This window comes from Leuresthes tenuis, unplaced genomic scaffold, assembly GCF_036924035.1.
Source record: "Leuresthes tenuis unplaced genomic scaffold, fLeuTen1.0.hap1 SCAF_12, whole genome shotgun sequence".
NCBI lineage: Eukaryota > Metazoa > Chordata > Actinopteri > Atheriniformes > Atherinopsidae > Leuresthes > Leuresthes tenuis.
Genome location: NW_027325366.1, coordinates 18,366,041 through 18,380,720, shown reverse-complemented (window position 1 = coordinate 18,380,720; position 14,680 = coordinate 18,366,041). Strand labels below are relative to the sequence as shown.

The window sequence follows — 14,680 nt, the reverse complement described above, 5'->3', positions numbered from 1 at the left end:
TGTATTAGAAGTACTGGATTTACAACGTTTTGCAGTCATCTGTTAGTATGTTTGTGAGGGTTTCCCCTTAATGACCTTTGATGGGTTTTGCGTTGCGTGCTCCGTTGCAAGATAATCTGTATTTAGCCAGGCTCAGAGGGTCAAGGGTGTGTGGTGGAGTTGGTTGCCACTGTACATGAAATGCTAAGAGGAAAGGTCATGCTCACACAAACCCCATGATACATTCCCACACTGTAACGTCAACACTTTCCGGAAAACAATCCTTATCAAGTGCAGGAACATAGCCATAGCCTGCGTTCTTTAAAGTTTATTGTCTACATTTAAACCTAACTTGGCCAAAAAAAAAAAAAAGCACAAATAGCAATTTGTCTCTTTGCTGTGTATGTAACATCATGGACAGATTTTCACAGCAGTATCAACTTCAGCTCTTTGAAGGTGATTGTAACTCTTAAGTTGGGTCTCAATTTAGCTATGTTAGCAAACAACCTAAAGGATTACGTTACTTAAAGGGGATAAACCTTTGAAAAGCCCTGATCAAGGCTAAGCACTGACCTTAACCATATGCATGGCATTGATGTTGTCTGTGTATTTACATCTGAATTCCAGTGATGCCTCATTCAAATCAGCTGTGTAATAAACCATCACAACGTGCACGCACACAGCCTAGATTGCGTGACATTTTTAAGTACAAAAGCCTGTCAAATCTAAATCAAACAGATTATTTTGAATTTTAATCTGATTCATTAGAAAATTAATTTATTAGATTACTTTTGGTACTTAGAATTAATGGATGTTAAAATAAATTCATTAATGGATGTTCTACTTAGATTATTAGATTAAGTTGTTTAGAAATGTTTTCTGTTCCCAGAAAACATTGTAGTGGAGTAAAACGAGGATGCAAATAGATATTGCAGAAGCCTACCCACAGTGTTACTGGGCTTATTGTGACCAGCAAAAGCTGATGTGTAAATTAAGATTTGACCAGACACTCAAGCAGGTACAGCAGAGACACTGGAATTACTTTTTCTAATATATATATAAATAGGAAATAACCAAACAACAGACATGCATACACAAATAAAGTGATTATGTAACATAATGTTGCTCCAGCTTAAAATTAGTTAAAAAGAAAAAATTATAAAAGTTCCTAAGTGGGCCACGTGTAAAGTCATCTGACTCAAAGTTTTGTTGGAAGGTGTTCCCTTTTAAATTCAAATTTTGTCTTTACTGCGAATATAGAATAACGGCAGGAGCTGTTTTCAATCACTTTTCTTCAAAGTTACCTTTCCTTAAACTGCCGATGTCTCCACTTTTTAGTCAAAAGGGCTTTGCTCCACATTGTTCCTGTCATTTGACCATCCGAGCTCTCAATAGGGAATCCAACCTGATTCCCACCTTGCTGACCTAACACTCCCAGTCAGAGGTTAAGGCCTTATCAGACATGTTTATGAAGACAGCCAGGGATCAAGGGCTCTGTTTGTCTCTCTGGTGACGAAAGAGGAAACAAGGGATAGGATTCCGGTAATAAATGAAAGATGAGAGCAGACTTGAAAGGTGGGGTTATCGGGCCCTCTGCAGAACGAATCGATCCATTTGTATTTTCATGGGGTGAAAGGGTTCATTGGCCACTGTCCCAGCAGAAGTGCTGAGGTAGTGGCTGCATCACACAGTGGAAGCGTTGTTGCAGAGGCTGCACTTGAATTATCGTTCATGATATATTTTGGGTCAGCTTGTGCTGTGTGTTGCTAGCGAGAAGCTGATTAAAAAACAAACACAGTGAGGGCTGAGTCATACCGATGGAGAGGTTGCAGCGACTTCAAATGAAAGTGTGCTGGCGCTGCCCTCTTGTGGCATTTATGAAGTACATGTACAATGAAATACAAAACTAATTTAGAAAAAAAAAAACACCTTTGATGAATCAATAGGAATATTCTACAAACTGTTTTATTGCAGAAATGACAAAGTATCAGACGAAGGAAGTATAAAATCTTGATGAGGTGTGTCCTGTTCTGTCTCTTTAATCACTTGGGACAATTCCAGCTGTTTGCTTTATGCTGGCACATGTTGCTCATACTCCTACATTTACAGGTAACTCACCAACAAAAACAGGTTGGAATCAATGTAGAGTTTCTGAATTACAGAAATTCTATATGATTCAGTCACTCTGAAAGAGACACTGAAAGTTTGGGGCCCAAGAAGCTTTCCAGGCTCGATAAGTCTTAATTATTTCAAAGTTCAGCATGTTATGAGGATAATGAAAAGACAAATGAGTTTTTTAGGCCTTTTAAAATATCTCAACCTGTAAACACACTGAATATATTTGACTTCACGCTTAATGACAAACACATTTTGCACTAAAAGACAGGATAAAAAAATAATTCAAGAATGGGAACGGTCAAGTACACAAGGAAAACTGCAAGTACATGTTAGTACACAGAATAAACGAGCATGGCTTTGGGATCAAAGTCGAGAAACAATTTTGGAAATCTTTTGAAGCACAGTCGCGATACTCAATCTCACAGGGTAAATGGAAAGAAAAGATTACTCTTTTGTATGTCTATTTCTTCATGTTCTTTTGTTTCAGATAAAGCAAAAACAGGGGTGGGCAACAATATATATGCAGACATCACAACACACATCATTTCCAAGTTACCCATGCATTCATATACTGTATGTACATACACACACACACACACACACACTTATCAATGCTCTTTCAGTGCTGTTTTCTATGGTAATATGGCTGTCACACATTGAAACATTGCTTGTGGATACATGGGATTTCGATAAACTCAAGTCCAACATATTCTCATAAATCTTATAAATAAAATGGGCTTAATGACACACAAAGTAGTACAGTAACCTGAGGAGAGTATGTGTAACTATGTTAAAGAGGAATGCATTGTATTTACATCAGTGTTTGGTATATATCTGTGTCTGCAACATTACGGTGGTTTGGCAAATAATAAGCATCTGTAACCAGTGGTAAGTCCCATCCTTTACATTAGTAGGTTTAAATATGTTATAGGGTGTGAAACTTTATAATAATGTGTAGTTATATGTTTGAATCGTGAGGCACAGAGAGGAAAGGCAAATTACAAGGAGAAGAGAAAGGAAAAGGCGGAGAAGTAAAATTCAATAGCACCTGACTTACACAAACAGCCCTTTCAAAATGAACACCAGTTTACCAGTTTCAGGGGCATGAAGTCAGTGCAGTGGTAAACTGGGTGCCATTCTTTGGAAACATGTTGTGATTGTGTGTTTCTACATGGAGCCATAGGCCACTTGGTCTCTGTGTTTTGATTTGTAAAGTCCAATCTCTGGCTGTTCTGCGACCAACGTCTCTTGTTCCTCTCCTCTCACACATGCCATGCAGGGAAATAGCACCATCCTTTGAAAACAGGAAGTAAGGCCAAGTCTAGGACGCCAATGCATGTCTCGTTGCTGGTGTGTTAAAATGAAAGACTCTGGTTTTGAGGTTTATGTCCTCTTCATGCACACCTGGCAGCGGCTTATGTGTGTTCGTAGATTGCCTGCTTTAAGAGTTGTCGGGACAGGTTTCCTGGAGGGAAGGAGAGTTAAAAAGTGCAACCGGTCAATTTTATATGCAATTCAAATGTCAGTGTAGCAAATGTGTAAATGCAACTTAAAGCCAGACAAAAAAAGAAGGCATTTTCACAGATCACTTCTTGGAAATCTTCGGTATATCAAGGCAAGATGAACAATTTTTCTAGAATTTTTAAGTTTTTCTCTGGCAAGTAATAAAATGTAGGAGCATGAGAGGTCTATCTTACGTGAACATCTCACTGTCCTCAATGGTGGCGAGCCAGAAGCTGTAGGAGTTGGCATAGTAGTTGCAGGTTCCTCTACCGTGACACTCGATGAATGGAGCACTGCGGAATTCCTCAAGACAGGAACCGGGAGAGGCCAAAGCCTGGCCTGAACCCTCAGCACCAGCACTGGTGTGCTGCACAATGCAATGAGAAAGATGAGAGTTACTATGCGGAGTCTTGTGCACATCCTCAATTGGGAGTCTTTTCCTGATGATCTATCTTTTGAAGTATGATCTAGATCCTTGTAGTGTCTTTGAGTTGAAAAAAATCATTATGAAAATGTGGTCATGGATCTCTCTTACCATGACAAAGGAGTAGCCGATCCATAGAGAGTCCCAGCCTTGAGGGCAAGGTGGGATCATGATGGTCTGACTGTGAACTGCGATCACCATGGCTGGAGCTTCACATACTGCACACCTGTGTGAACACAGCACAGCACATACATATCAGTATGATATACATACAAATCAGTATGATATACAAGTGTCCAGCACACCTAAAAGAAATCACTAAAATAAATCACTATAAACAGTAAAGTTAACAAACCTGCTGATGAAGGGTTTAATGCTTTGCCCAGTGATAGCTGCCATGCTCATGGGCATGGGCTCTGGTGAGGTGAGCCAGTAGGAGTAATCATTACGAGAGGCAAAGTTGCACACGTTGTTTATGTTACAGAAGAGGAAGGGCATGGGGCTGAATTTCCTGAGACAGCTGCCCGCCGTACCTAAAACAACAGCACATAGTTATTCACCCTGCAAAATGTCCTTTTTGTGCATTTCAGTTTTATTCTCTCCGGTGTCATGGTTCTCACCTAAGTCTTGTCCATGAGAGCGCTCATTGCCTTGTACATAGAGCAAAGAGTAGCCATCATATATAAGCCTGGTCCCCTCAGGACAAAATGGAACCTCAATTGTTTGGCTGTGACGTGTTACCAGGAATCCATGATCCATGGACGAAGGGCCAGGTGGACCCACTTGACCTGGAACTCCATCAGGTCCAGGAGGGCCAGGGTATCCTCTTGGTCCTAAACACAAGTAATAATCAATGTGTCAGCAAATACAAAGTGACAGCACAACAGCATCAACACCTTTCGTCCATGTGAACCTTTCACCTTGTGGCCCTGGCAGACCGGGCTCCCCTTTGGCTCCTGGCTGACCATGATATCCGGGGAGACCTTCATCACCTTTTGGCCCTGGAATACCCGACACACCTGAGATCAAATGGCAAAGGCAATGGAAAGATTATTGACTTGGATGGGTATGGGCAGGACAAAATGGCTGCATCACAGTGGATTACAAATTAACTGAAACATTCCTTTTTCTCCTTCTTTGCTGTACTCAGAGACACAGGCACATTTGAAACATTCCTAAATAAATCTCACCTTGTTGCCCTTTCTGTCCAGGGAGCCCTGGTGGCCCCTGAGGTCCTGGCAAGCCCTGAACTCCTGGGAACCCAATATCTCCTTTGATGAAGGTGTGGGGGCCAGGGGGACCAGGAAGGCCTTCACTTCCTGACATACACAGTTTCATTGAAAGATATCAAGAAATAAAATCTTTATTATTATCAATGACGGTTTTCAGTACTAACACACTGGAGATATTTTAGTCTTTTCCGTACCTTTTTCTCCTGGGAATCCTCTGTCACCCACTTCTCCTCTATATCCAACATCTCCACCATCACCCTTTGTACCTAGAGTTGGTATAAAATGTATTCTATCAAATATTATTTGAATAAAAACACACACATTTCTCTTCTCTTAATTGCTTACAAAAGATATCTTTCACCGATATACTCATGAAACATCATGAAATACGCAGGCTACACTCTGATGAATAACTTAAATTTGACATGGACATGGACAAATCAGTTACATGGAAAAAAATAAGCACACCACAACAGGCTGATGGATGTGGTGCCAATGTTAAGTTCCTAATTAATCTTTTAAGAATAAAAGAACGTCCTCTCAGAAGCGGAGTCAAGCAAACTTTGAAGCATGGTGGTGGAAATGCTATGATCTGGGGTTGCTCCGATGCCTCAGGGACTGGCAACTTCTTGTGATTGACTCAGCTATGACTCATTTCTAGATTATATCTAAGTTTCAAAGAGGTTCATGGAAAAACAATGTTGGCAAATATGTAAAAGGACTCCACTAATATCCATGAGATGAATGTTCTCAATGTCATCACCACTGAGAGACATTGATAATTACCAAGTTACAATTACTAACTATTATATTACAGTGTGAAGACTCACCTGGGAAGCCGGGAACACCCTGCAATCCTCTCTCTCCCCTCTGACCATCAATACCAGGAAGCCCAGGTTGTCCCTTAAACCAAAACACACAGACACAAGGTTATTAATTTTTGCAGTATCATCAAAGCTCTAACTGCCAGGTATCAGCTATCTTCACCGGTACATACATTAACTAATCTGTGCAGTAAAAAAAAGATACACTGGAAAAGACCCTCACAACATACAGGCAATCCAGGAGCTCCGCTGTCGCCCTTGTGTCCCGCCTCTCCGCTGAAACCAGGGGGACCCTGATCACCTTTATCTCCCTTTGAGCCTTCTCTGCCAGGCACACCACCAGGTCCCGGTGTTCCTGGTGCTCCTTGTTTTTGTATAGAGTACAAGTTGTCTGTGTTAACACTTCTCCCATTTGACAGCATGTATATCCTCTTGCACAAACAAAATTCATGTCAGGGTACATCATTTAATTAATTTCTTATCACCTGATTCTCCAGGTTGTCCTGTCTCTCCCCTCTCTCCTTTCGGGCCCTCCAAAGAGATGCCTGGGAGACCTCGCTCTCCTGGCTCTCCGAGGGGTCCCTGGGGGCCTGAAAATCCTTTGTCTCCCTTAATACCAGGAACACCTGGATGACCAGGGGCGCCGGGGATACCAGGACTACCAGTGTCACCTGGACAGGGAAGTGAAAAGCCCCACGTTGAAACAGTTGACGGAACGTAATTGAAGGACTGTAGAGGTCCATGATGGATGGGTTCTTACCTTTAATACCAAGTGCTCCAGGTGGCCCAGGGAAACCCTGTCCAGGTAAACCTGTGGAAAAGGGCAGATAAAGGGCATACATTTTGATTCATACTATTTCCTACTGGTTTAAAATGAGAATGGTTACTTGAGGAAAGAAAACCGGATAAGCAGAGAAATAACATTTAATCATATTTGGCAATTTCCTCAAAGAAAGTTCTCATCAGAAAAAAAGTATTTCACAATAATCAAAATTAACCTACTTAGAATTTTATGATTCTTAAAAGAGGACTGATACTCTTTACTGATGGCATTAACAATTAATTAATTTCATCATAATTGCCCATGACCTCAAACTTGTTGTTCATAAGTGGAATCTTTTTCAAATAAATGATTAAAATATTTTCCAGATTGGATGCTATATCAGTCATTTGAATGTTTGAATTATTAAGTATTTCACAATTGAATGTGAAATACTTAATAATTCAAACACATTAAATTCTCTGAGTCTGAATCTATTTATTTATCAAAAACTGACAAGCTTGAACCTTAAAAAAGGCACAAATAACACAACAAAGGAGTGCTGGCAGAAAGTTGTCCATCTTGCCAATTAGTAAGCTAATATGAGGTATTTAAAACAATGAGTTTAACTGCAGTGCTTGCTTGGGGTAACGCACAGCTTAATAGGTTTGGGTATTCAACTCATTATTCACAGTTTGAACGCGAAATGCAACACTAATGCTATTTACAAGAAGTGACAGAGTGGAATCTACTTCTTGAGGAATCACAAGTTCTTCGAAGTTTGCAGCAAGATATATCATATCTTCTAGGATGTAAGCCTGTATTGGAGAGGGTTAGGGTTAGACTTCCTCGGCTTTGCTAGAATAAAGAACTGGTAGAGATGGCGGATCAACCTTTTTATAGATTAAATGTTGATGATTACCTTTGTATTTTAGACCCAATCCCAACCAGACTGCCCAAGGAAGTTTTTACCCTCAATCAACATTTTCACATAGGATTTGATCAATCTGTCTTTGTTAAAGGATATGTACCTCAGACATTTAAGGTTGCTGTAATTAACCTTTACTTTAAAAAACCTACTCTTGATTCAGAAGTGTTAGGTAATTATCAACCTATATCCAATCTCCCTTTTTTGTCTAAAGTTCTCTAAAAATTTGCTTCAGATTGGCTTTAGTACTACAGTGAGGAATCTTGGAGATATTTTTTACCAGAATTTGTCATTTGACATACATTTAAAACAGGTTTCTAGAACTGCTTTCTTTCACCTTAGTAATATTGCCAAAACCAGGAACATCCTGTCTCAGAGTGATGCAGAAAAACTAGTCAATGCATTTGTTACTTCAAGGCTGGACTACTGTAATTCTTTATTATTGGGCTGTCCCATATATTCTCTGAAAAGTCTCCAGCCAGAGTTCTGGTGAGAACTAACATTTCTCCAGTTTTAGCTTCTCTTCATTGGCTCCCTTTTAAACTCAGAATAGAATTTAAATTTGAATTTCTTCTCCTCACATATAAAGCTCTTAATGACCAAGCAAGGTCCATCACATCATTGTTACATGTTTTCCCAACAGAGCACTTTGATCTCAGACTGTAGGTCTACTTGTGGTTCCCAGAGTTTCTAAAAGTGTAATGGGAGGCAGAGCCTTCAGTTATAAGGCCCCTCTCTTGTGGAACCGGCTGCCAGTATATGTCTGGGAAGCAGACACCCTCTCTAACTTTATGATAGAGCTTATACTGAGGGATGGCTCAGGTGATCCTGAAACATCCATAGTTATGCTGCTATAGGCCTGGACTGCTGGAGGGCCTCCTATGACACAACTTTCCTCACTTTGCTCCCCTTTTTCACCCTTTTAATTTCTCATATGACATATGTACATTTGGCATTATTGTTGTCATTAACTTGTGTTTCTCTTTCTCAGCAGGTATCCTTTGAATGGTGTTACAGTGTTTGTTGTCCCCTCTTTTCTGTCTTCTCAAACCCCAGTCTGGTTCTGCCAGAGGTTTCTTTCTGTTAAAAGGGAATTGTTTCTCTCCACAGTCGCCTCATGCACGCTCAGGATGGGGGGACTGGACCGAAGAGAAGTTTTGGTGCAATCTGTTAGTTTCCTTAGCTAGGAAATTGTTTTTGAATTGGCTCTGTATGTATGAATTGGACTAATTTGATTAATTGGATTTGATTGGATTATGATTACAATTAACTGGACACTAATTGGTATTGGACTGTATCATTTAAGTGCCTTGAGATTACATTTGTTGTGATTAAGCGCTATATAAATAAACCGAAAACTGCATTGAATAGTATGGTTAATATTCATGAATGAAATGCCAGCATTTCATCAACCTTGTCCAAATGCTGTACCCTAACTGACAAGTCAGCTGCTGATTTAATTAACATTCATCATCAGTTGCAGCTTTCAATTTGGCAACAATATGAGGCATCAATATGGGCTTTTCTTATCCTACAGTGACTCCCCTAATACTAACCTGGGTCTCCTCTCTCCCCTGAGGATCCGGGAATGCCATCCTCTCCCGGCTCACCCTTCTCTCCACGGGCACCGGGAGGTCCCTGTTGGCCACCTTCACCTGGAGAAGAATAAATTTAGTTTCTGTCATTTACTGTTAATTAGACTGGCAAAGGTATAATTTCACTTCACTTGCTGTTGTCCTGCAAATCAAATTAATTAGCTTTGAAAAGATGTATGAATTGTTTTTGTGTGAGATTGAATAATAACGCTTAGAACACTGATGATTGATGATCGACATATTTGCTGGCTAATGTAATAAGTTACTTACCAGGACTGCCGTCACGACCGGGCTCTCCTGCAGACCCAGGAAGCCCAGGATTACCCCTCTCTCCTGGTCTACCTGCCTGACCTATACCACACACACACACACACACACACACACACAAACCCGAATAAGAAAATATCTAAAAACAACAGCGTGTGTGATAACAATGACACTGATTTGTCCTGTTGAACCAATTAAGTGAAACAACACAAACTGAAATCTGACCTGGATACCCAACGCTGCCTTTGTCACCCTTAGACCCTTGCAATCCAGGCTTGCCAGGCATTCCTTCTTGACCTTTCTCACCCTTGTCTCCACGTGATCCTGGAAATCCTGGCTGGCCGTTCTGGCCCTATGTGGGTAGAGGAATCGAAAGGGTTGTTAGTGAAATAATTAAGACAGGTAAGTTAATGTAATGAAGGGACCTAATTGACATGGGATAGAAACATTACTTTTAAAAAAAAAAGTGTACTTGCATGTAAACAATATAAATACAAATTGAGAGTTACATAAAAATGGTAAAATTATTTCCGAAAAGAATGCATTTGAAGTCCTTTGTTGATTGCTTTATTTGTTACGTCCGCCAATGAGCTTACGCACTGGGACAGTGTACGTGTTATGAAACTCATTATTGTTGGATAGTTGGAAAGGGGGTAAAGGAAGGGGTGTGGATCACAATTAGTTTCTTTAAAACTTGGAAAATACAGTATAGGCTTTGGTAAAATGTGCGCTCCCTAAGCTCTCTTTGTTTGGTAATTGTTGAGTATGTATGCACGCTGAGCAAGACAACATACAGAGATACTGTCAGTACCACAGAACAGGGCAGGAACACTTGGATGACTGATGCTCATACTGACTGTGCTCTAAACGACATTTGTTATTATGTAAATAATCTGTTATTTTCCAAACGTGTAAAAGAACACACTTTTGGACACTTGACCATTTGAAATCATTGTTGTCAGGTTATTCTCCTTACTTTGGTGCTGGTGAGTCCAGACCTCTTCAGTTATACTATCACTAGTTTTACCTAGTGAATTACCTTTTCTCCTGGATATCCTGGGACCCCGATACCTGGTTCACCAGGTAATCCCGTGTCTCCCTTTTCACCATCTGTGCCTCTGAATCCAGTATGTCCCGGTGTACCAATGTCCCCTTTTGTACCCTTTGGACCAACCGGACCTGCACAAACACACATACAAGCAAAGAAACTCTGATAAATACAAGCTTCACAATGTTAACAGTCAAACTTGGCTGCCCTGAAACATGCACAGGCTTTTATTTGTAAATGAGTTATAGGTTTGGGCAAATTTTCAATGATTGCATTTTGTTTTATATTCATTTTTTGTAAATGACTCTGTTTTGATCTCTTTCTTTGGTGTCCTATATTAATGAATTAATATATTAACATTTCAAATCAATGTCAGCTTTGTCATATTTATAATATGAATACATTTCATGTAATTTTATGTATATTAAAGAAATTAGTGTTCAGCCTGTAAAGTACTTTGTATTGTATGTCAGATGTGGACTCCAGGAAGATGATCTGATTACTATTACAATCAGCTTTTAGGAATCCTATAAATAAACAATAAATAATCTGAAAACAGACACTTACATATCTGTCCTTACAGAATTGAAATGCTGTTTTTTTATTGTAAAATACAAAAATACACAGCGGCACAAACACATTCACAAGTCATTGTCACACATGAAAACTGTGGGATGTTCAAAGAACAAAATATATCGAAAATATTACTGAGTGGTGACATTTGCATTCTCACATGAAAACCCTCTGAAAAATGTCTGGAAAATTTCAGAGCTTCAGAGTCATGTATAATAACGGCTGCACTCTCACTGCGTGGCATTTCCATAACATATATTTTGTGTGTTTTATTTATGTGCATCTACCTGGTATTCCCATCTCCCCAACACTGCCTTTCTGTCCAGGTTGTCCCATACCTCCAGGATCTCCAGGTAAACCAGAATCTCCTTTCTCCCCTAAAAAATATCAGTGGTATTGAGACAGAGATCCCTTTATACAAAGTTTACATGCATGGAAATATGTAATACAGTCTAAATTGAAGTTGAGGTGGGCGGAAGAGTTACCTGGTTGGCCAGGTAATCCAGGATCTCCATCTTTGCCAGGCATTCCAGGATCTCCTTGAAGTCCGCGGTGACCTTTCTCTCCAGCGAAACCAGGGTGGCCTGATTAGAAAACAGAATAAAAAATCCACATAGGCACCAAGCTTTTACTTTAACACTAGATCATTAACCAGAATCACCATTGGTTTTGTGTATAGTAAATCTGCACATGAAAAAGATACTTGTACTAAGCCAGAAATCTGCATTCTAATTTGTACCTGAGTCTCCGATGTCTCCCTTCTCTCCCTTCATGTGATCCATGTCAACTTTACTCATGTTCCCAGGAGGTCCCTGAAGACCTGGCTCTCCCCTTTCACCCTTAAGTCCAGGTTCTCCAACATTTCCTCTTGGTCCAGTAACACCAGGATCACCTGTGATAAGTGGTGGAACAGCAAGGTTTTGACTGTTGCTGATAGAGCTAAAGAAACTCGAGAAGCTTGCACGTACTGTAAGACCAGCAAGGGTTTTATCATTTGCTCACCTCTCAGACCAGGAGAACCAGGTGTACCTGGTAGCCCACGATATCCTGGCAGTCCCGGTGTTCCCATGACCCCCATTTCACCTTTAAAACCTACAGCACACACCCAAACACACACATTCAGTGAGATTACCTTGACTGAAAAGGAGATTAAATTCTAGAAGATTAAAAGGAATGTAGATGCTTTCAAACAGGCTCGTGTGATTACATCAGGACAACATAAAGTATATGTCCAACAAATTCTCAAACAACAGCTATTACAATTATGGTAAACTCATTTCTTTGTCTGTCTTATAAGTTTAAAACATTTCAGCTTTGCTAGGATTTGAATCCATTCCTAACGTTGAAAGCGCTTAATATGTGTCACCCATTAGTTTGTGACGTGCCATTTTGAAGCCTCAATATTGACATTTCCTCATTGCCATGTCACTTTTTTCTTTTGCTAGAAACAGTCATATTTGGTATGGAAAGTGGAAACTGTAGAATGATACTTGAAGCTTGATTGAACAATACTGCATGTTTCTTTGAGAGCTCATTTCTATTGAATTTTAAAAATATTTTCCAGAGGAACACCAGCTTTTTGATCAGAATAGGAATCAATATTTTCCCAGCCCTAGTTTAAAGTGAATACATGACTTACTAAGGCAGACTAATGAATTACTTTTAGTAACTGTTTCCAAATACAGATTTCCACTTAGCTAATCTTCCCCCTGTTTGACAAGACAGAGTGACAAATGGTGACTGCGGTCAGTTCGAGAAAGAAAAAAAAGAAAGAACTCAGAGAAGTAAGACATTTACGGATAGTTTTACAGCAAAGTTCCAAAGTACAAACGATCATGTACTCATTTCCAAATGAGCCTGTGTGAAGGAGCAACGTTGTTGGATTTTATGGGGCCATAGAACATGGTTGATTAATTTTTCCTTCTTTTTGAATGAGCCTATATGATATAATCTTTACAGACAGACTAAGTTTAGTCTTCCTTTAAACATGTGAATTCTGATGAGAACTAGCAGAAGATATCATATTTCTCCAGTTTTAGTTGCTCTTCATTGGCTCCCTGTTAAACTCAGAATAGAATTTAAAATTCTTCTCCTCACATATAAAGCTTTTAATGACCAAGCTCCATCATATCTTAAAGGTCTTATGGTTTGATGTTTTCCCAACAGAGCACTTCGCTGTCACACTGCAGGTTTACTTGTGGTTCCTGGAGTGTCTAAAAGTAGAATGGGCGTTATCAGGCCCTTCTCTTGTGGAACCAGCTGCCAGTATGCGTCTGGGAAGCAGAAACCTTCTCTACCTTTAAGATCAGGCTTAAAACTTTTGTTTTTGATAATGCTTACGGTTGGGAATGGCTCAGGTGACCCTGACAAATCCCATAGTTAAGCTGCTATAGGCCTAACTGCTAGGGGGATCTCCCATGATGCACCTTTCCTCACCCTGCTCTCTTTTACTTTCCATGTGCATATGACATTGTGGCCTGGTGTTATAGTGCTTGTTGTCACCTATTTCCTGTCCTAAAAAACTAAATTGATTTTAATTGATCCCTGTAAAGCTGGCGTTACTGAGTACAAGATTAACGTCAACTATACTGACTTGCTGATGTTTCTCAACTTAAGTAAAAAAGCAATAGTAATGGTAATGGGATAAGGAAAGAAAATTATGCAAAGTCCTCCATAAATGAAAAAACACCCATAAAAGCCCTAGTTGTTGTGAATGTGCATCCTGTTTGACCGTCTTACCTTGTTTTCCAATTAGTCCGTCTCTGCCTGGTAAGCCTGGTAGTCCTGGCAGTCCTTTGGAACCCGGGACTCCTTGGAACCCTGGATTTCCCTTCTCTCCTTGAGGACCTGGCATGTCCAGACCAGGTGGGCCTGGGTAACCCTTTTCTCCCTTTACACCTGGCCCACCTGTGTAAAATAGACACACATATAGTATATTTTCGTCCTACACCTACAGCAAGACTGAACTGCTGTATCATTTTTGCAGAAAGAATGAATAATTAAGACATTTAGTACGACTTTGACTTTTTTTCTTGGAAACTACTATTTTACTCTGTGACATTTTACATGTAGAATTAATCAGAAAGTTTGGTAATTTATGTAAATTGTCTGTATATGAACAAATTATTTATTTTTTGGTAAAAAAAAAGTCATGAGTAAAGAGTGGAGCCTTTTTTATCAAAACATTTCATTTGTCTGTAGATTTGTCATTTTTCACTGCATTGTATCAAAAATGGTATTCCGTATGGAGTATTTTCCTTGACATCGGTATCTAGTGAAATTCTAGTTTCGCAACAACCCTTTTCTTACCCCGTTCTGTTCCGGTCAGTGCGGTTACATGCAGGCCATCGGATCGGATTAATGGCTAAATTACAATAAGATTGAGTTATTCAGCTCATGCAGACAGCTTAATCCGACAAGAAATCAAAT

The 14,680-nt window shown here is 39.8% G+C and overlaps 1 protein-coding gene across 1 annotated transcript in view; it reads right to left on the bottom strand.

The window, feature by feature from the left end:
* Positions 1-1,922: 1,922 nt before the first annotated feature.
* Positions 1,923-14,680, bottom strand: part of col4a1 (collagen, type IV, alpha 1) — a 48,100-nt gene continuing 35,342 nt past the window's right edge. Inside the window, exons 32-52 of the mRNA XM_072396900.1 lie at positions 13,991-14,158; positions 12,254-12,343; positions 11,991-12,143; positions 11,737-11,835; positions 11,539-11,628; positions 10,670-10,809; positions 9,856-9,982; positions 9,634-9,714; positions 9,325-9,423; positions 6,841-6,891; positions 6,566-6,751; positions 6,311-6,444; positions 6,087-6,159; positions 5,451-5,522; positions 5,215-5,343; positions 4,945-5,043; positions 4,645-4,857; positions 4,380-4,557; positions 4,136-4,250; positions 3,795-3,967; positions 1,923-3,562 (exon numbers count right to left, since the gene is read on the bottom strand). Coding sequence (XP_072253001.1) covers positions 3,481-3,562; positions 3,795-3,967; positions 4,136-4,250; positions 4,380-4,557; positions 4,645-4,857; positions 4,945-5,043; positions 5,215-5,343; positions 5,451-5,522; positions 6,087-6,159; positions 6,311-6,444; positions 6,566-6,751; positions 6,841-6,891; positions 9,325-9,423; positions 9,634-9,714; positions 9,856-9,982; positions 10,670-10,809; positions 11,539-11,628; positions 11,737-11,835; positions 11,991-12,143; positions 12,254-12,343; positions 13,991-14,158 — 2,552 coding nt within the window. The 3' untranslated portion in view covers positions 1,923-3,480. The remainder of the gene's footprint in view (positions 3,563-3,794; positions 3,968-4,135; positions 4,251-4,379; positions 4,558-4,644; positions 4,858-4,944; positions 5,044-5,214; positions 5,344-5,450; positions 5,523-6,086; positions 6,160-6,310; positions 6,445-6,565; positions 6,752-6,840; positions 6,892-9,324; positions 9,424-9,633; positions 9,715-9,855; positions 9,983-10,669; positions 10,810-11,538; positions 11,629-11,736; positions 11,836-11,990; positions 12,144-12,253; positions 12,344-13,990; positions 14,159-14,680) is intronic.